This window comes from Macaca nemestrina, chromosome 10, assembly GCF_043159975.1.
Source record: "Macaca nemestrina isolate mMacNem1 chromosome 10, mMacNem.hap1, whole genome shotgun sequence".
Classification (NCBI taxonomy): domain Eukaryota; kingdom Metazoa; phylum Chordata; class Mammalia; order Primates; family Cercopithecidae; genus Macaca; species Macaca nemestrina.
In genome coordinates, this window is record NC_092134.1 from 84423682 (window position 1) to 84445387 (window position 21706).

General features: G+C 46.3%; 2 protein-coding genes and 1 long non-coding RNA gene across 5 annotated transcripts in view; 2 read left to right on the forward strand and 1 right to left on the reverse strand.

The window, feature by feature from the left end:
- Positions 1-14357, forward strand: part of LOC105492887 (lysine methyltransferase 2D) — a 54487-nt gene extending 40130 nt beyond the window's left edge. Inside the window, exons 55-57 of the mRNA XM_011760238.3 lie at positions 170-3310; positions 9247-9295; positions 13052-14357. Coding sequence (XP_011758540.2) covers positions 170-262 — 93 coding nt within the window. The 3' untranslated portion in view covers positions 263-3310; positions 9247-9295; positions 13052-14357. The remainder of the gene's footprint in view (positions 1-169; positions 3311-9246; positions 9296-13051) is intronic.
- LOC139356770 (uncharacterized) lies at positions 2803-14167 on the reverse strand. Of its 2 annotated transcripts, none has more exons than XR_011609176.1 (2): positions 14090-14167; positions 2803-4804 (listed from the first exon to the last, which is right to left on the reverse strand). It is a non-coding gene; the product is annotated as an uncharacterized lncRNA (long non-coding RNA). The 2 variants fall into 2 exon arrangements; XR_011609177.1 differs by having other exon boundaries at positions 2803-4808.
- Positions 3223-21117, forward strand: LOC105492889 (protein kinase AMP-activated non-catalytic subunit gamma 1). Of its 2 annotated transcripts, XM_011760241.2 has the most exons (12): positions 3223-3310; positions 9247-9295; positions 17584-17693; positions 17893-17974; positions 18072-18130; positions 18271-18316; positions 18420-18474; positions 18766-18892; positions 19473-19638; positions 19800-19837; positions 20100-20246; positions 20384-21117. In XM_011760241.2, exons 1-12 carry the CDS (start codon positions 3302-3304, stop codon positions 20489-20491), a joined length of 996 nt encoding a protein of 331 aa, XP_011758543.1. In that variant the 5' UTR covers positions 3223-3301; the 3' UTR covers positions 20492-21117. The 2 variants fall into 2 exon arrangements, with proteins under 2 accessions (XP_011758543.1, XP_011758544.1); XM_011760242.2 differs by lacking the exons at positions 3223-3310; positions 9247-9295 and adding an exon at positions 14489-15044.
- The last annotated feature ends 589 nt before the right edge of the window (positions 21118-21706 follow it).

The following is a 21706-nucleotide window of genomic DNA, read 5'->3' on the forward strand; positions in this document are numbered from 1 at the left end:
GTGAGAGGAAGTATCCTGAGTGAGTGACAAAGCAGCTACTACTCCTTTCACCCCTTCTCTGCCATTCCCTAAATGTGGGTTCCTAGGCTGCACACCTCAGATCGTATCTTCTCTGCCCTCCCTTCTTCCTGTGGGGGCTAGCATTGATTCTGCCCTCTTCTCTTTTCAGCTAACCTATGACTATCAGTTTGATTTTGAGGACGATCAGCACAAGATCCCCTGCCACTGTGGAGCCTGGAATTGTCGGAAATGGATGAACTAAGAAGCTTTGAGGCTACCAGGCAGGGGAGTCCCCCTACCCACAACCTCTTCCCTGAAAGGGTTGAGGGGGAAGAGAGGTAGCAGCCAGAGCCAGGACCCAGGGCTGGGGCTGCCGGCTGACCGGAGCCCCTGGAGCAGGAGGCTGGGGCAGAGGGCCCTAGGCCAAGCCCACCCTGGGCACCAGGGACAACCCTCTTCCCCACCACCGGCCCTCAGGCTGGCATCTCTGCCCCCAGCTCCAGGAGGGGCCAGACAGAAGCAGCCATTGGGCATCTCAGGTTTGAGGGGGATATGGGCCGGGAACTACCCAGAAGCATCTGGGAGGCAGCAGGGTAGGGGAAGAGGATGTGTGGCCGGGCCTCACAGCCCTGCTGCTCCCACTGACCTCTCCGGCCCAACTCAAGGCTGCAAAGAGACTTGACTAAGCTTGACAATCCCAAAGGCCGGGTCCCACACCTGGCCCTGCCTGCCGGGTCCTGCCCCCACCCTCACCCCCATCCCCCTCCCTCTTGATCTGTCTGTTTCCCTCTTTTCCTCTGTGTTTCTGTCTCTCTATGGGTTGTGTTTCCTTGTTTTCCACTCTGACAAATGCAACATGAACGGGAAAGAGGCGCCCAGCTGCCTAGGAGGGCAAGCTGGGCAAGCCGGGCAAGGAGACCCCGCACCCACACCTACCTCATTTAAGTGTTGGATTTTTTGCTGTTTTGAAATGTGAGACCCTCTCCAAGCCCCCTACTGCCCCAACCCTCTCCCCCACCTCACTGCCCTCTTCTGAGTGGGTGGAAGAGGGGGTAGGAGGAGGAAGAAAAACAACAACAAAAAATCCATCTTTGTTTTTAATTATGGGCATGGGATGGTGGTTGAGGCAAATGATGATGAAGATTGGGGATGACTGGCCCCTAGTTGCTCTAGGACTTCCTTCTCCATCTGGACATGGGGGCAGGAGGGGGCTAAACCTAGGACCAGGATATCTCTCTCCTGTTTTCCCAACCCCATCATGAGCCCGTTTGCCCTCCAGCCCCTGGACGGGTTGGGTGGGGGGTAGGGTGAGGGCTATCCCTGAGTGGCATGCCCATACCTAATGAGGCAGGGTGTGGCCCGGAGCTCCCACTTTCCCTCAGTCACCAAACTGCTGCTGGTCTGGTGGGAAGGGGTGGTGATGTGGGGGTGGGGAGCTTAGTGTCAGCGAGGGGAGGGTGGGGGGTATTTATCTATTTATACATGGGATTGTACATAGTCTTGTGGGGCATGGGGGAGCCGGCTGGAGGTGAGAACCCTCCCCTCTCCCCCCACCCCCGGGGAGAGCAAATGTAAAACTACTAATTTTTGTGCTTTATATATTCTATATAAATATATCTATTTTCTTTTTACAAAACCAGTTTATAAATGGTAGGGGGGTGTGGGGCGGACACATGGAGCTCCCCTTGTGGGGGGGCCCCCTCCATTACCCAACCTACCGCCCTTTTCCTCACCCCCCACCCCACTCCCCACCCCCTGGCTGTGACTGCTGTAAGATGGGGGTATAGAGGCTGGGCAATTCCCACCCCCTGTTGTATAGTTGGACTATGTTATAACGCACAAAAGAGACCTGACCCCAGGGGGAGCCAGAGGGTGATGGGTTCCTTGCCTCCCTTTCCTTCCCCTTTCTGCCCAAGCTTGTGCTGCAGTTTAACCTCTTCCTGGGGGTGGGGGTAGGTAAGGGGTGGGTGACACCCCAAACCCCTCTCTGGTAGGGAACCGTGGGGATGAAGATGAAGCTTATATGCAGTTCTCTTCTAGGGGCTGTGGGCAAAGGGCATTTTGTAATTAATATTTTCAAGAATCCGATGTCTGGAGTGTAGGGGTGGGCTTGGTGGTGGTGGACGGGCGGGCCTGCTGGAGGGGGAGCTTGGTGGCTGTTGTGATTTTAGGTTTGTTTTTGTTTTGTTTTGAATTTGGGGAGTTGTGGATTGTTGGGGGTAGGGAGATTTTTTTTTTTTTTTTTTTTTTTTTTTTTAAAGCTGCTTCCTCAACTGTTTCAAGCTGCAAATGTTTAAGAGAATAACACCCCCCACTCCCACAGGAACCGCTGTAATTAAATCAGACAGCAGGAAGACTGGGCTGCAGCCCTCAAAGCCACAGCCCTTGATGTTCCTTTTCGGAGAGCAATAGGTCTAGGCTACAGGGAGGGGGAGATTGGCTCCCGTGAGTCAGGCTGTGTTTGGGGCTTGGGCCCTGGGATTGGGAAAAGGGGATGGGGCAGACTTTGTAAGCATATGCTAGGTATCCGATAGTCCTGTAGAATTTAGTGAAGAAACCTTATACAGTTTTTAATTTTTATATAAACTATAACTCAGACCCAAGCTACAAGGTTGGAATTTTGGTTGGTTTTTTTTTAAGTACCCTGCCTGTATAATTGCATCAGAATCCCCCACCCCCCGTGTTTGTATTTTGGGTTGGTTTACACTCGCACATACTCAATTTTCAGTTTTCCCCTTTACAGTCTTCTCCCCTCACCTCCAGGACCCTCCCCCTTTTTAAAAAATAAATCGCTGACAAGTGTGAATCCCGTGAAGACTTTATTTTGTGTTGTGTGTATCCTGTACAGCAAGGTTGGTCCTTCGTAACAACGGATGAAATGGTTCCCTTTTTTAAAGCGCCCTCTCTCCCTCCACCCTCAGCGCCCCTGTCCTTGGCATGTTTTGTATCAGCGATCATTCTGAACTGTACATAATTTATGTTGCGAGAGGCAAAGGGCAAGTTTTGGATTTTGCTTCTTCCAAGTTTGTTTTTAAACGACAAATAAAAAAAGAACATTTTAAATACAAGCGGCTCCGTCCCGTGACCCTCGCCGTCAGCCGGATCCGTGCGGTCCGAGAGGACCCGGGGGAGGGCGGTTACCTAGGCCCGCCACCGCCGGAAGGGTGGGTTCCACGCCTTCCGCCGTAGTCTGGCGACTGCCGTGACGTGGGCGGAAGTGGCGTCGCCGCACCGGATGTGGGGCGTGGCCTTCCCCAAGAGAGTTTCCTAAAGCGAGAAAACCAAGCCGGTGCCTCTTGCAATGGAGACGGTGAGGAGCGCAGGAGGGCGGTCGGGGGCGCTGTAGAGCCTAAGACCCCACTTAGGAGACCGGGAGGGCCGGGCAGGGGCTGGCGCTGGTGTCTAGCAAACAAAAAGCAGCCGGGTGTCTGCCCTATCCCGTGACCGTGTCCCTCCGCTTCTTCGTTGGGCGCATCTCCTGGGACTGGGCCGCGCCCCCGCCGCCTTTCCGTACGCGGTACCCTTAGCCCAAGCAGGCAGTGACTCCTGGCCCTCCTTGGAGCCCACGTAAGCCGTGGCAATCTTGGGCTTCCTTTCCTCTTAGCACCTCAAGCCCTTTTAGAGGTTTGAGAGCGCGGGGTTGTGATCCGGCTTTGCTGGGTGAGGCAGGGGGCGTCCAGAGGGATCTCCGCTTGCAGGTAGCTGCTGGACCTCGGTAGTCTTTCTGTGATCCCTGCAATCCCTGGCAGGAGGACATCTGAAGATCTTTATACTGCATCCAGTGAAGTCACATTCCCTTAATAAGACCGAGAATTGAGGTTTGCTTGAAAGAGGAAAACTTGCAATATTAGAGGCCGATGTGTCCCTGGACAAGTTTAGGTCATGGCCCGCTCTGCGACTCTAAGCAGGAGTTTTGGCACAGCGCATTCTTGGCGAGCAGGCATTGACCAATTGTGGCAGGGCCCTGTCACCCTCCCACAGATGCCGCGGGTTGCCTGCTGCATGTTTGCACCCACCCTCACTCTCAGGAGTCTTTTTCTAGCGCTCTGTAACCCCTCCCATACACTTCCCTCTCCACAGTTTTTAACCATGTGTCTTCTTTCAGGCAGAGTAACTCTTCCCATCTTGGTTTTTATCATTTGCTACTGTAGTTATGAAAGGACTGCAGGTTCACTTTGCTTTGGATTACATGCCCATAGTAATTCTTTGCCACACCCTTTCTCTGCCCACAGAGAGGTTGTTTCTTTCAGGTTTTTGAAAAGAAAACCGACCAAAGTACTAAAACGATTCGCAGTTGGTCTCCCAGGCAAGGGAGCCAGTTCTGACTAATCAAGATAATCTTGAACAAAAATAAGGAGTCTAATTCCATTAAATTTAAAATAACATGTCATATTCTACTTACTTGTGAGTGTAGTATGGTTTACAGAGCATTTTTATGTAGATTTTCTAATTTAGCCTTCACACTTTATGTACTGGATTAGGCTCTGGGGTAGAAGTTAAAAAGAGGAAAAAGAAAACAGCCAGGTGTGGTGGCTCATGCCTGTAATGCCAGTACTTTGGGAGGCTAAGGCAAGTGGATTGCTTGAGCTCAGGAGTTCAGCACCAGTCTGGGCAACGTGATGAAACCCTGTCTTGACAAAAACAAAAACACAAAAATTACCCAGGCATGATGGTGGTGGTGCATACCTGTAGTCCCAGCTACTCTGGAGGCTCAGGTGGAAGGATTGCTTGATCCAGGGAGGTGGAGGCTGTAGTTAGCTGAGATCATGCCACTGCACTCCACTCTGAGTGACACAACGAGATCCTGTCTCCAGAAAAAAGAAAAAGAAAACTCCTGCTTTGAAAATGTTCAGCCTAACTGGAGTAAGGGTGAGGGCAAGCCAGCAACAGCTGTTATTTAAAGGTAGACTATAATAAATGCTATCATTAATATGAAAACAAAGGACTGTGACAGAATAGTTGAGAGAAAAATTACTTTGGACCTAGGAGAGGGCACTGCAAATTGAGAGAACAGTATGAGCAAGGGCACTGAAACTGGGGGATGTGGAGAATTGGGGGTGAGCCAGCGGCTTGATGTTGCTGGCTTTGGATTTTGGTCGCAGTGAGAGAAAAGACTGGAAAAGTAGGCTAAGATCAGGTTGAAGGTATTACACCCCATGCTAAATTTGAACTTTGTTTTGTAATAGGGGACCCATGGAAGATTTATGAGCAAGTCAGTGAATGTCTTTTAGGAATGTTCATAGCAGCTTTCTGTACATGGACTGAGCTACTTCGGAAAGTAAAGTTTCTTGTTAATGGAGATGAAAGCCCCTTCCAAACCTGAGATGCTTTGGTGAAAGCACGAAAGACAAATTGAAAAGCAGATAGATAAGGGCCAAGGACCCCAATTTAAACAGTCTTGCAGAAGTGAGAGGTAAAAGCCTAAATTAAGGCTGTAAAATTGGCAATGAGAGAGATATAGATCTGAGGCATTTCTAACATTACCAGCTTAGCTGATAACTGGTAAGAAGACAGCTGTATAAAACAAAAAAAACAAGATGGGAACTACAGCAAGAATAATAGGATTGGAGGGACAAATGTTTTGTTTCGTATTGAAGCATTTGAGGAGTCTCTGTGACATCTATGGTTGTCAAACAAATAATTGGAAACGTAGATCAGAAGTTTGGAAGAAATTGCGAGTCTGTTTGTCAGATGTAGACTGTGTCTCTGTAATATTTTGTACTTACTTGGTACAGTTGTACTTTCTCAGGTCCCCTATGTTATTAAAAGTAGAAAGGAGGCCAGGCACAGTGGCTTATGCCTGTAATCCCAGAACTTTGGGAGGCCAAGGTGGGCGGATCGCTTGAGCCCAGGAGCTCAAGACCAGCCTGGTCAACATAGCGAGACCCCATCTCTACAAAAAAATACAAAAAGTAGCTGGGCTTAGTGGTGTGTGCCTGTAGTCCCAGCAGCCCAGGAGGCAGAAGTCAAAGGATTGCTTGAGCTGGGGAAGTTGAAGATACAGTGATCTGTGATCATGCCACTGCACTCCAGCCTGGATGACAGAGTGAGACCCTGTCTCAAAAAAAAAAAAAAAAAAAAAAGTAGAAAGAAGTAGATGTAACTACATAATTCCCCCTCTGATATGGTGAAACAGGCAGAAAGTTAAAAGTCATTATCGGGCTCCGTGGCTCATGCCTGTAATCCCAGCACTTTGGGAGGCCGAGGCGGGCAGATCACAAGGTCAGGAGTTTAAGACCAGCCTGGCTGGCCAGGCACAGTGGCTCACGCCTGTAATCCCAGCACTTTGGGAGACTGAGGCAGGTGGATCAAGAGGTCAGGAGATCGAGACCATCCTGGCTAACACGGTGAAACCCCGTCTCTACTAAAAAATACAAAAATTTAGCCAGGCATAGTGGCGTGCGCCTGTAGTCCCAGCTACTTGGGAGGCTGAAGCAGGAGAATGGCGTGAACCTGGGAGGCAGAGCTTGCAGTGAGCGGATATCGCGCCACTGCACTCCAGCCTGGGCAACAGAGCAAGACTCCATCTCAAAAAAAAAAAAAAAAAGACCAGCCTGGCCAACATAGTGAAACCCCATCTCTACTAAAAATACAAAAAAACTCAGCTGGGCATGGTGGCAGGCGCCTGTAGTCCCAGCTACTTGGGAGGCTGAGGCAGGAGAATCACTTGAACCCGGGCAGCGGAGATTACAGTGAGCCAAGATCACGCCACTGCACTCCAGCCTGGGTGACACAGCGAGACTCTGTCTCAAAAAAAAAAAAAAAAAAAAGTCACACATTCAGTTGTATTTGACTCTGTTATGTTGGTATCTGTATCTCTAGTTAGCTATATGTTTCTTTCCTCCCTCTGTAACTTAGTCTTAGGCATATCTGTTCCTATCAGTGTGCATCATTCTTTGAGAATTAAAAAACAAAACAACTGTGAATTATATGCAAAATCCTGTGCTTGGTGGTATGGGGGATACAAAGTATAAGATAGTTCTAGGTTTCCAGGAATTTATAATCTGTTTGGATAGATAACGGACAAAATAAGTATCGCACAGTACAATATATATCATATGATGGGTAAATTCTACAGAAGTAGCTGTTTTTGTGCCTTTGTGTAGATCTTTGTGAGACTCTGATATATCATGTGTTTATCTTTATCACAGCCCTCTCTCCTACTTACAAGTGATGAGGCTGTTGTTCTGATAGTCCTGCCAAAATGGCAGGCCAAGCTGACAGTCTTATGCAGTCCAGAGGGAAGAGAAGGAGATTATCCCCCTTACTCCCTGCACTCTCCCCTAGCCCATTAAGGGAGAAAAGTTTAGGGCTGTTGTAAACTTCCCTGGTTTAAGAAGTTTGTCAGCCAACCTCCCAGGTTGAAGTTTTTAATGTCATGTTACTACAGAAGCTATGGGGATGAAGTATGGTTTTAAGTTATTTTGGAGATATCACCCAGAGAAAGTGGAGCCAAGACTGTTGATGCTAGCAGATGAAAATTGTTGTGATCCCTTCTGGGTTCCTAAATAACAATGGCATTTCCAAATGTTCCCACTTGAGGGAGCACAGAAATGGTTCTAAGTTTTGTCTAGTCAAAGCACTCTAATCTCAGACTGCCTTGGGAAGGGAAACTTGGAAAACCAGCATCCCCTGGCTATAGCAGCCTTCGTTTGACTGACAAGGGTGCTGAGTGGACTCGAGTCCCCAGTTTCAGAACATTCATGTTCCTTATCCACCTCTCAGTCATTCAGGCTTTGACTGGCTAACAGTCAGCTACCGGGATCCTCCCCAGTTGTGGCCCTCTCTCTACCATGGAGGTAGACAATGGTAGAACCAATGTCTGTGGTTCTAGTGCCTACAAATATGCCTAGTGAGTGTCTGTGTTTGGGGGAAGACAATGCTATCTCTCTGGCTTCCATGTTTTAATAAAGTGGATCTGTGAGAATCTTGTAGGGGTTAGCCCTAAGCTCAGATCTTTAGTCTTAGCTTTTAAGACCTAATGTTTCATTAGGCGGTATAGTGTACAAGAACATGAGCTTTGCAGATAATGCTCATTCCACTCAGAAGTGGATAGAAGTATTTCTGGAAGGCACAATATTGTAGCAGTATTGGTTTCTTCTCTTCTGTGATTCCAGAGAGGTAGAATTTCATCAGAATGGAATAAATACATTCAAAAATTTTATAAAAATGGCTGGTTGTGGTGGCTGATGCCTGTAATCCCAGCACTTTGTGAGGCCGAAGCGGGCAGATCAGTTGAGGTCAGGAGTTTGAGACCAGCCTGGCCAACATGGTAAAAACCCCGTCTCTGTTATAAATATGAAAATGAGGTGGGTGTGGTGGCACACGCCTGTAATCCCAGCTCTCAGGAGGCTGAGGCACGAGAATCGCTTGAACCCAGGAGGAGGCAGTTGCCGTGAGCCAAGATCACGCCACTGCACTCCAGCCTGGGCAACAGAGCGCGACTCTGCCTCAAAACAAAACAAACAAACAAGCAAATTTACAAAAATGAACACTGCCAAGATAACCAAACTCTTCATCAGTTATAATAAATTATTTTCTTAGGTATAAGTAGTTTTAAAATTTTTTGTTTTTTCATGTATGTTATTTATTAAAATTTTGATGTTATAAAAAAGCAAACCACAAGCTCTGGAACCAGAAGATAGGTGTTTGAATGCCAGCTCCACTCCTTATCAGCCATGTGACCTTGGACAGCTTGCTTAATGTCTCTTGACTCTCAGAGACAATCTGTGAAAATAAGGCTAATAATAGTATTTACTTCAGGGTTGTTATGAAGATTAAATGAGATCATTATTTCTGAAGAGCCTAATAAGGCTGGGTGCAGTAACTCGTGCCTGTAATCGTAGTGCTTTGAGAGGCCAAGGAGGGCAATCACTTGAGCCCAGGAGTTCAAGACCAGCCTGGGCAACATGGCGAAACTCCATCTCTACTAAAAATACAAAAATTAGCTGGGTATAATGGCGTGCGCCTGTAGTCCCAGCTACTCAGGAGGCTGAAGTGAGGGAGGATCACCTGACCCGGAGGAAGTCAAGGCTGAAGTGAGCTGTGATCACACCACTGCACTCCAGTCTGGGTGACAGAGCGGGACCCTGTCTCAGAAACAGAAAAAAAACAGGGTTGGGGGAGGTGGTGGCTTTATAGTGCTTTAAAGAAAGTCATTATTTGTTCACCAGCCCTTCCCCTAATGTTGCTAGGCTTAAATGGATGGAACCAGGTTAAGCTGAATCTGTTTTCTTGTCTCTCCAGGTCATTTCTTCAGATAGCTCCCCAGCTCTGGAAAATGAGCATCCTCAAGGTAAGTTTACTGAAGAAAGGAAAGTGGGCATGGAAACAATAGCCTGACCCTAACAATGTCTTCAACAATGCTTTTGAATCTCTACCCTGGGAAAGTCAAAGCAGGGCCAGATAATGGGCCAAACCACAAAAATCAGTGACAGTAGTTTGGCAAGATCACCCAGGAATAAATCTTGGGCAGATTGGGGATGGTTAATATCTTCAATTATCAAACCACTTGAGAGAAACTTCTGAGGTACAGGGAAAACTTCCATAGGCAGCTCTGGGCTGGCTAACCATGTTTTAGAAGTCCTGGGTATTTTCTGCGTAGTCCAGAAACAGTGCCACCAGGATTTTATCACCCAGCAAGCTCACTAAAGCCATTGAGTGTACACAAAAAATTATGCAAAGGGCTGGGCGCTGTGCCTTACTCCTGTAATCCCAGCACTTTGGGAGGCCGAGACAGGTGGATCGCTTGAGCTGAGGAGTTTGAGACCAGCCTGGCCAACCTGGTTAAACCCTGTCTCTACTAAAAATACAAAATTAGCCAGGTGTGGTGGTGCATGCTTGTAATCCCAGCTACTTGGGTGGCTGAGGCAGAAATTGCAGTGAGCCAAGATTGTGCCATTGCACTCCAGCCTGGGCAACAAGAGTGAAACTCCATCTCAGGAAAAAAAAAAAAAAAATTAAATTAGAAAAAGGCTCTTAGAACTAATCTAGTGGCCGGGCGTGGTGGCTCACGCCTGTAATCCCAGCACTTTGGGAGGCCGAGGCGGGCGGATCACAAGGTCAGGAGATCGAGACCACGGTGAAACCCCGTCTCTACTAAAAATACAAAAAATTAGCCGGGCGCGGTTGTGGGCGCCTGTAGTCCCAGCTACTCGGGAGGCTGAGGCAGGAGAATGGCGTGAACCCGGGAGGCGGAGCTTGCAGTGAGCCGAGATCGCGCCACTGCACTCCAGCCTGGGAGACAGAGCGAGACTCCGTCTGAAAAAAAAAAAAAAAAAAAAAAGAACTAATCTAGTAATAGAAGCACTAAACCTCTAAAATCCAGAGCACAAGGAAGACAATTCCAATGCCGGCCAGTGCCTATTTTATGTTTTTGAGTACATTTGTATTAGCACCAAGGCAGAAACCTGAAACTCAAATTGCCTACATGGACCAAGCAGTGAAGTGAACTACATATGATTATGACAACCTGTAGATCTTGTGTTGCATCTAAAGGAAGGTGACAACTGGACTGGCTATGGTGATTCATGACTGTATTCCAGCACTTTGGGAGGCCAAGGCGGGTGGATCACCTGAGGTCAGGAGTTGAAGACCAGCCTGGCCAACATGGTGAAACCCTGTCTCTACTAGAAATAAAAATATTAGCCGGGCGTGGTGCCGCACACCTGTAATCCCAGCTACTTGGGAGGCTGAGGCAGGAGAATTGCTTGAACCTGGGAGGCAAAGGTTGCAGTGAGCTGAGATCGTGCCACTACACCCCAGCCTGGGGGACAGCGCAAGACTCTGTCTCAAAAAAAAATTACAATTAAGGCAGCTGGGTTGTGGTGGCTTATGCCTGTAATCCCACCACATTGGGAGGCCGAGGCAGGTGGATCACCTGAGGTCAGGAGTTCCAGACCAGTCTGATCAACATGGTGGAACCCCATCTCTACTAAGTAGAAAACATTAGCCGAGCTTGGTGGTGGGCACCTATAATCCCAGCTACTTGGGAGGGTGAGGCAGGAGAATCACTTGAACCCAGGAGGCGGATTTTGTTGCAGTGAGCCAAGATCATGCCATTGCACTCCAGCCTGGGCAACAAGAGTAAAACTCCGTCCCAAAAAAAAAAAAAAGGCAACAACTATCTAGGTCTGGTCAATTAAGACCTATTTTTGGCAGATCTTCTGACTTTGAAGACACTAGAAATTTGGATTTTTATGTAAATTTCTAGATTAAAAATTTTTGATTTAAATAAGTCTGGGCCGGGCGCGGTGGCTCAAGCCTGTAATCCCAGCACTTTGGGAGGCCGAGGCGGGCGGATCACAAGGTCAGGAGATCGAGACCACAGTGAAACCCCGTCTCTACTAAAAATACAAAAAATTAGCCGGGCGCGGTGGCGGGCGCCTGTAGTCCCAGCTACTCAGGAGGCTGAGGCAGGAGAATGGCGTGAACCCAGGAGGCGGAGCTTGCAGTGAGCCGAGATCGCGCCACTGCACTCCAGCCTGGGCAACAGCGTGAGACTCCGTCTCAAAAAAAAAAATAAAAAAAATAAAAAAAATAAAAAAAAAAAAAATTAAATAAGTCTGGGCACAGTGTAACACCAGCACTTTGAGAGGCCAAAGCAGGAGGATCACTTGAGCTCAGGAGTTCGAAACCAGCGTGGATAAGTGAGACCCTGTCTCTACAAAAAATTAAAAATTAGCCGGGCATGGTGGTGTGCACCTCTAGTCACAGCTACTGGGGAGGCTGAGGTGGGAGGATTGCTTGAGCCCAGGAGGTTGAGGCTGCAGTGAGCTGTGATTGTGCCACTGCACTCCAGCCCGGGCAGAGAGTGAGATCCTGTCTCAATTATAAACAAACAAACAGGCCGGGTCCTGTGGCTCACGCCTGTAATCCCAACACTTGGGGAGGCCGAGGCTGGCGGATCACGAGGTCAGGAGATCAAGACCATCCTGGCCAACATGGTGAAACCCCGTCTCTACTAAAAATACAAAAAATTAGCCTGGCGTGGTGGTGGGCGCCTGTAGTCCTAGCTACTCAGGAGGCTGAGGCAGGATAATTGCTTGAACCTGGGAGGTGGAGGTTGCAGTGAGCCGAGATGGTGCCACTGCACTCCAGCCTGGGCGACAGAGCGAGACTTGGTCTCAAAAAAAAAAAAAAAAAAAAAAAAGACACAGAGAAAGCCAAATCCAATATATTTGTGGGCCTGTGGCCTGAATGATAGTATTTAACTATCAGTGTAGTGTATGTATCTTCAACTGGTGTCCAAAAACATTTTCTTGGGAGTTTGAATTCTCAAGTTGAAATAACAATGGTAGGCTTCCAGTTAAAGATGGTAGATTGGTAGATTGGGCTGCGCATAGTGGCTCATGCCTGGTAATCCCAGCACTTTGGGAGGCTGAGGCGGGTGGATCACTTGAGAACAAGAGTTTGAGACCAGCCTGGCCAACATGGTGAAACCCTATCTCTACTAAAAATATAAAAATTAGCCAGGTGTGGTGACACATGCCTGTAATCGCAGCTACTTGGGTGGCTGAAGCATGAGAATCGCTTGAACTCAGGAGGAGGAAGTTGCAGTGAGTGGAGATCGCACCACTGCACTCCAGCTTGGGTGACAGAGCAAGACTCTGTCTCAAAAAAAAAAAAGATGGTACATTGAATATATATTCACAAAAAGTCCCCTAAAACCATCATAAAGGAAATTTTTTAAAGAAAAAGATACAAACACACCATAGGGAAAACAGGAGAGGAGATAATAGCAATGAATTTTTGGAAGCTGAAAAGCAGACAAAAGAGTGATGAATGACTTAGATCTGAGAAAACTGAATTATAACTAGCAGTGAGAGCCAAGAAGCATTAAGGTCTAAGAAACAGTCAGATCCCAAGACACCCTATCCCATTGAGTGATCGGGTGAGCAACAGTGAGCAACTCCACCTCCCACCTGTGGCAAAGACTGGAAATCTGGCAAGGAACTCGGGCACAGCTTAGGACTGAAGTACTGCACTGAAAACAGGAGCATGTAGTGAACTATACTAGATACTGAGCCTCCAGCTGTCTTTTCCTTTTCAGTTTCCAGAGCGCTGGCAGAAAAGACTTCACCCTCCAAGCATGAAATTGAATAATCCTTCTCTCCAGAATCCTCTTGAAGGGAAGTTCTAAAATATTTAAGTATTGAATGTTTCCTACCCAAATGATTCGCAGTCAGTAAGGCTCACTTACACACTTAGAGCTTCCACTCAGCTTTAAAGCCTCCACTCTTAAGTTATGGTTTAAGTTTTCCTTTAAACCAGGGATTACCAAACATCTAAAGAAAGGATCTGTGAAAAATGATCCAAACTGCCCCCGACCCCACCCTGGAATGTACCTTTGTTTTACTCTGAAGGCTGTATCTCCCTGGTAAAAAATAAATAAAAATGAAAAAGCAAACTGCCCCTCCCGAATTCATGTACACACGGAAGAAACAAACATGAAAAAAGCAACTGGAAGGAAAAGGGGAGAAGAAAACTTTAATATTATTAATATAACCTTAGGTAAAGGAACATATTTCTCAATACCTGTGAAAGTAGTATATCTTTAAAGAAAACAACAGCCGGGCATGGTGGCTCACGCTTGTAATCCCAGCACTTTGGGAGGCCGAGGCAGGCAGATCACCTGAGGTCAGGAGTTCGAGACCAGCCTGACCAATATGATGAAACCCTGTCTGTACTAAAAATACAAAAATTAGCTGGGCATGGTGGTGTGCACCTGTAATCCCAGATACTCGGGAGGCTGAGACAGGAGAATCGCTTGAACCCAGGAGTTGGAGGTTGCAGTGAGCTGAGACTGCACCATTGCATTCCAGCCTGGGCAACAAGAGCAAAACTCTGTCTCAAGAAAACAAAAGCAACAACAAAAAACCATATTTCCACCATGAAACAAGTATAGGATACAATTTTTTATAGAAGGAATTTTCAGAAAAGAAAAAGGAACTCTTGGAAATTAAAAATATAATAGCAAAAATTTAAACACAGCTGGAGGTTTCAAAAGTCAACATGAAGAAATTTCCCAGAAAGGAGAGTTAAAAATCAACAAAGTAGAAAATAGGAGAGAAGGTGCAGTGGCTCATACCTATAATCCCAGCACTTTGGGAGACTGAGGCGGGAGACCAGGAGTTCGAGACCAGCTCAGCAACACAGCAAGACCCTGTCTCAACAAAAAAAAATAAAAATTAGCCAGGCACAGTGGCATGCACTTGTAGTCCCAGCTACCCAGGAGGCTGAGACAGGAAAATTGCTTGAGCCCAGAAGGTCAAGGGTGCAGTGAGCCATGATCTCGCCATTGCACTCCAACCTGGGTGACAGAATGAAAGCCTGTCTCTTTAAAAAAAAAAAGGAAATATTTCAACAACCCACAAAACAAACAAACATTAAAGGATCAGTCTAGGAGGTCCAGTTTCTAAATAGGAGTCATAGAAAGAGAAAAATGGCAACACAGAGGGAAGGAAATAATTGAGGAACTAATTCAAGAACATTTATTGGAACTTGAGGACATTAGTTTTCATATTGAAAGGGCCCATCAAATATTCAGCACAATGGATGAAAGTGACCCACCCAAAGCACAGTCATCCTGAGATTTCAGAACACTGGAAACAGAGAAGATCCTATGAGTTTTCAGAGAGAGAAAAAAAAGTCACATACAAAAAGTCAGAATTGCCTCTCAACAACACCAGCAGCTAGCAGGCAGCAGAGGAATGCCTTCAACATTCTGCAGGAAAATACATTCCAAGCTTTCCTGCAGATTCTCTATTCAGTCGAATTATAAATCCAAGGATGAGGGTAGAATAAAGATATCTACAGGCTGCAAGGTCTCAAAAACATGTACCTTCCATGCACCCTTTCTCAGGAAGGTACTGGAAGATGTGTTCCACCAAAATAAGGGAGTAATCAAAAAATATGAAAATGCGATATAGGATACAGGAGCACCAGTGGAGGAGAGACGTGAAAGGGGTACCCAGGATGGTGATGAAGAAAGATCCCAGGATGACAGCAGTGCACACCAGTTAAACCAGCCCAGATTTGAGCAGGTCAGAAGGCTCCAGCGAGACTTCTTTGGGTAGTTTAAATTGATAGACTATCTAATGCTTTTTAACCTCTTGAAAGGAGATTTAAACAACTGGTGAAGCATTTGGGGGTTGGATTAGTTATAAGAATTATACATAGAAAATTAAACAAACAAAAGGACAAGACATTAACTCCAGAGAAAACAAAGTTGTGAAAGGAAGAAAAAAAATCATAGTTTATTATTTGGCTTATTTCTGAATAATAAATATTCAGTCAAAATGATTTGAATACTGGCTGGGTGCAGTGCTCATGCCTGTAATCCCAGCACTTTGGGAGGCCGAAGTGGGCGGATCACATGAGGTCAGGAGTTCGAAATCAGCCTGGCCAACATGGTGAAACCCCATCTCTACTAAAATACAAAATTTAGCCGGGCATGGTGGCGGGCGCCTGTAACCCCAGCTACTTGCAAGGCTGAGGCAGGAGAATCGCTTGAACCTGGAAGACTGAGGTTGTAGTAAGCTGAGATCATGCCACTGCACTCCAGCCTGGGTGACAGAGCAAGACTCCCTCTCAAAAAAAATAAATAAATAAATAAAAAAGATTTAAACATTATGGTTTAGCTCCTGGAAGAATGGGGAGGATGGGAAGTACATGTTTGTGGTGAAGCCCTAGTAGGAGAGAGAACTAGAAATTCTCCTTTTCTTTGGTAGGTAGATGATAAATAATGCCCCAAAATGAAAAAAAAAAAAATCGGAAACTAGCAATACAAACATGTTATTTAAGGACATAGAATTAAGTACCAAAATAATCAACTAAAAGAGGTAGATAGATGTTCTCATCTCTGGGGAAGGGTAGTACAGGAAGGTGGGTTGCAAGGACTGCATTTTTTTCTTAACAAAATTTGTAAAACTGACTGTTTAAACCGTGTGTCTGTATAACTTTGGTTTAAAAATTAAATATTAAAAACCAAATTGATTAAAGACTTAAGAGCATGAAGTTTGGAATCAGATCTGGGTTTGTTTGAGTCTTTCTTGCCACTTATTAATGGGTGAACTTGAACAGTTTATTTAACTACTCTGAAACATGAGGACAGTACTTACACATTTGTTGTAAGGATTAAATTTTGTAATTTTTTTTTTTTTTTTTTTTTTTTGGAGACAGAGTCTCACTCTGTCGCCCAGGCTGGAGTGCAGAGGCACAATCTCGTCTCACTGCAACCTCCACCTCCTGGGTTCAAGCAATTCTCCTGCCTCAGTCCCCTGAGTAGCTGTGACTACAGGCACGTGCCACCACGCCTGGCTAATTTTTGTATTTTTAAAGTAGAGATGGGGTTTTGCCATGTTGCCAGACTGGTCTCAAACTCCTGACCTCAGGTGACCCACCCACTTTGGCCTCCCAAAGTGCTGGGTTACAGGCGTGCGCCACCATGCCCAGTCAATGTAATTTATTTATTTATTATTATTTTGACACGGAGTTTCACTCTTGTTGCCTAGGCTGGAGTGCAGTGTTACAATCTGGGGTTACTGCAACCTCTGCCTCCCAGGTTCAAGCAATTCTCCTGCCTCAGCCTCCCGAGTACCTGGGACTACAGGCGCCCACCACCATGCCCAGCTAATTTTTTGTATTTTTAGTAGAGACGGGGTTTCACCGTGTTAGCCAGGATGGTCTTGATCTCCTGACCTCGTGATCCACCCACCTCAGCCTCCCAAAGTGCTGGGATTACAGGCGTGAGCCACCGCGCCTGGCTAATGTAATATTTTTAAGTGCACATAGTATAGTATGTAGCACATTCAAGCTATTATTTTGGGAGATTGCTTCCCTAGTTTAGAGCGAGCAATTAAAATCACAGGAATAGAAAAAGGTAAACTACCCAGGATCTCCTGGGATGATTTCTGATTTACAGGGTGGTCCCAGAATGGACTATCAGGGTGTTTTGAGCCAGGTTGATTGAGCACTGGGCTCCAACTTATTGTTAATGAGAAATGGCCCAACTTGGACCATGACTTTCCCATTTGCAGGTCTTAAAATTTTAACTTTTTTTTTCAATTGAGACGGGTTCGCTGTGTTGCCCAGGCTGTCCTTGAGCTGCTGGGTTCAAGTGATCCTCTGCCTCAACTTCCTGCGTAGCTGGGATTACAGGTGCTTGCCACCATGCCCAGCACAGTCTTGGAAGAATTTTAAGCAGCTTATTTCATTGAAAAAAGAGGAAAGTGAAAATGTGCTAAATATATGAAAGGGAAAGCTTGGATTAAAGATGAGAAACATTTTTAGATTATAACATGTTAAAGAGAGATACTATAGGCTTTATGTTTTAGTCAACTTTCTTTTACCTATAGGGACCAATAGATAAAGTCTTAACCTGGAGATAGGGGTTGGATGAAATGGTTTCTAAGAGGTTTATGCAGGTTTTGTGGAAACAATAGGAACAAGACAGATAAGGGGCCTTATAAAAAAAATCATGCTGTAAATATTTGAGATACTAGAACACTATTCTGTTTTCTGTCTCTTTTGATTGGGAGTTTTTATGGGGAAGGAAGCTGCTAACTATCCCACCCTATGCAGAGACCCCAGAATCCAACAATAGCGTGTATACTTCCTTCATGAAGTCTCATCGCTGCTATGACCTGATTCCCACAAGCTCCAAATTGGTTGTATTTGATACGTCCCTGCAGGTGGGTGAATCCTCTTTTCCCTTCCCCCTTTGGAGCCTGTGGTTTAATACCTCTCATCCTATCTCATCCTAAGGGTAATATCCTTATCCTTCTGTGAAGTTAGTCTCATGTTTTACCCAACATGCCCAAACACTGTTCTTTATTTTACAGTCCTGCCCCTGTGGATTTGCCTTTATGATTATTACTGTCTTGGCTACAGGTGAAGAAAGCTTTTTTTGCTTTGGTGACTAACGGTGTACGAGCTGCCCCTTTATGGGATAGTAAGAAGCAAAGTTTTGTGGGTAAGCAAAAGTTTCTGGAACACATTATTATTGGCATCTTGTGCTGGGCAGGGAGACAAGCTTCAGGCAGTACTGAGGGCTCTGTCTTGTCCTCTAGGCATGCTGACCATCACTGATTTCATCAATATCCTGCACCGCTACTATAAATCAGCCTTGGTAAGGAACCTTAGCCCAATGACCAAAATCACTTTCCCTACCCTAAGTCCCTCATTCTCATTTCTTTTGCTCCCAGCAAGCCACAAGGGCTTCAGGAAGCAGAGAGATCAGGTCTCAAATTCTGTTGCTTCTGCTTTCAGGTACAGATCTATGAGCTAGAAGAACACAAGATAGAAACTTGGAGAGGTATGTAGAGAATTGGGGTTGTAAAAGGTTATAAAGGGATGGAGGGTTTCTGGGAAATGCTTTTCCATGGTGGTATTTTGTGACCCATCCCTTTTCCTTTCAGAGGTGTACCTCCAGGATTCCTTTAAACCGCTTGTCTGCATTTCTCCTAATGCCAGGTGGGTTCCAGTTATCCATCTGTCCAAAAAGGGGAAGAGATTTGCCATCAGCCTAGCTAATGCCCTAGACACCCAGGGAAAGGGGAAGAAGAGAGAAAAGACACACACACACACACACACACACACACACACACACTCTTACACACTTTCTCTCTCTCTCTAAGTCTGGCCTGTACTCTGCCCCCCTTCCCTAACCATTAGCTTTCCCTGTTTAGTGATACACTTTATGGAGCTGTTTACTCACCCTCAGCCCCAGCACTTTGGAACTTATTATCTCCAACCCTCCCACAGCTTGTTTGATGCTGTCTCTTCATTAATTCGGAACAAGATCCACAGGCTGCCAGTTATTGACCCAGAATCAGGCAATACTTTGTATATCCTCACCCACAAGCGCATTCTGAAGTTCCTCAAATTGTTTGTAAGTGCTCCTCAGCCCAGTTCTTTTTTCTCTTTTTTCGTTTATTTATTTATTTATTGAAAAAAGAGACAAGGTCTCACTGTGTTGCCCAGGCTAGTGTCGAACTCCTGAGCTCAAGTGATCCTCCCGTCTCAGCCTCCCAAAGGGCTAGGATTACAGGTGTGAGCCACTGCATCCAGCCCCACTTCTTATTTATTTATTAATTTATTTTGATACAAGGTCTTACTCTGTTGCCCAGGCTGGCGTGCAGAGGCACTATCATGGCTCACTGCAGCCTCCAACCTCTTGGGCTCAGGTGACCCCCAATCTCAACCCCCAGAAGAGCTGGGACTACAGGTGTGTACCACCACACCTGGCTAATTTTTTGGTATTTTTTATAGAGATGGGGTTTTGCCAAGTTGCCCAGGCTGGTCTTGAACTCCTGGGCTCAAGCAATATGTCCCCCTCAGGCTCCCAAAGTACTGGGATTATAGGCATAAGCCAGCGCACCCAGCCCTTATTTCTAACATACTGGGTTGGAGGGGTTATCCAAGGGTGGCTTTGGGTGCCTTGAAAATTAAGCTGATGGTTCTTTCCTCAGATCACTGAGTTCCCCAAGCCAGAGTTCATGTCCAAGTCTCTGGAAGAGCTACAGATTGGCACCTATGCCAATATTGCTATGGTTCGCACTACCACCCCCGTCTATGTGGCTCTGGGGATTTTTGTACAGCATCGAGTCTCAGCCTTGCCAGTGGTGGACGAGAAGGGTGAGAGATTGGGCAGAAGGAGAGGGAGGGAAGATCCAGGCAAGTCAGGGTGGCTCCGGGAAAATCTGTTTTCCCCTCAGCTTAGCCAGGAGGGTGATTCTGTGAGTAGGGGGAGCTTTAGACCCCAGATCCTCCTTACTGAGCTGCCTCTGTCCCCCTAGGGCGTGTGGTGGACATCTACTCCAAGTTTGATGTTATCGTGAGTGATTGTGGAGGGTTTGGGAGGTAGGGAAGGGTGGGGGGTGCTATTAAATATGGAGAGGGAGAAGGGAGTCTCTTCTGTGATCTAAGGGTCTTAGAAGCTTCCAGGCTTTCAAATCCTATTTGAAAAGGAATTGAATGAGTTGGGTATGCCTTGTGGCTGACAATTGCCCTGAATCCCTCTGGTGAAGTTGGATGGATTCAGGGTTTGGAGGCTGGCTTTCTTGCTTCCCTGCAAGCTCCTTCCTCTGTCTCCCCAGAATCTGGCAGCAGAAAAGACTTACAACAACCTAGATGTATCTGTGACTAAAGCCCTGCAACATCGATCACATTACTTTGAGGGTGTTCTCAAGTGCTACCTGCATGAGACTCTGGAGACCATCATCAACAGGCTAGTGGAAGCAGAGGTAGGGAGGCCAGCAACCCTAAAGGAGCTGAGGGGAGCAACCTTGAGAGTGGGGTTTGGCAAGGAGAGTAGGGGCAGAGGGGCTTCCCCTGAGGCCAGCACTAAACATTCCCTTTTTCCCTTGTTGTTCTGTGCCAGGTTCACCGACTTGTAGTGGTGGATGAAAATGATGTGGTCAAGGGAATTGTATCACTGTCTGACATCCTGCAGGCCCTGGTGCTCACAGGTGGAGAGAAGAAGCCCTGAGCTGGGGGAAGGGGTCAGGCAGCACCAAGGGATATGCCCAACTCACTGCCTGCTGTGGAAGCTCTGTGGGAATCAGATGAAACTTGGGGGAATTGTGACTCTGTTCCCTGCTCAGGGCCCCCTGCCCTTCTATCTGGGAGCTAGGGAAGGTATAGGGGGAGGAAGGAGAATGGATTTATAGCTACCCTTACCCTCACACATACACTTGAAAAAAACTTTCAGCCTAGCCAATTCTAGCCCCTGTCTTCTTAGACATAGCCCCCTTTCTGGGTGAACTATAGGCTCTGTGCCTCTCAGACAAATCCTGATCTCTAAGAGATCCCCAGACCTCACTTGCCTCTGCCTCCATCTCAGCCCTGATTCAACCCTAAGATAACAGCACAACAAAATTCTTCATAAAGATATTTTTATTCACCTGTTCCATGCTATATGGAGGAGGCTAAGTCCATTTAGTGACATTTCTTCCCATAATGTGAATGGGGAGGATTGTGGGGAGGAGGGGCTTTGGGTTCCTGTGTTTGTGCATATGAAGGGAGATGGGGGTTAGGTGGAGGAGGAGGGCAGCGTGATTAGCTAAGGTTATTGCTTTTTGTGGCAAATCTAATTAAATGACAGCTATCTCTTCATGGTATTGCAGTGTTTGATTTTTATAGTTGATGGATACTACTGTCCTACTTTATATGGCTTCTTCAACTGGTCATTAATAATAACGTGTGTACACACACACACACACATGTACACACACAAAACTGTGTGCCAGACATCATTCTCAGTGCTTTACATATATTAACTAATCCTCAGAACAATAGTAGACACTATTCCAGTTTTTTACAGATTTTAAAGAATGGAGGCACAGAGAGGCTGGGTAACTAACCCAAGACCACACAGCTAGTAAAAAAAAAAATGGAGCTAGGATTTGAACCCAAACAGTCTTTACTGCTACAGTAGACTTCCGACTTCTAATTCTTTCACAACTACTCCTTACCCTGTGGTTCCTCCTTTCTATCTCACTTTCCCCTCTGCCTGAATCATGGCTGGTACCCAAGGAAAATCCTGTAACAGTGTTAGTGTCTACTCCCAAGAGTAGACAGACTTTAGGGTCTCCTTTGGGCAGAGAATCCTGCCACCATTATCAGCTTTTCTTAAGGAAGGTTGGACTGTTTGGCTTTTGCTCAGTTGGCACTATTTTTTTTTTTTTTTTTTTTGAGATGGAAT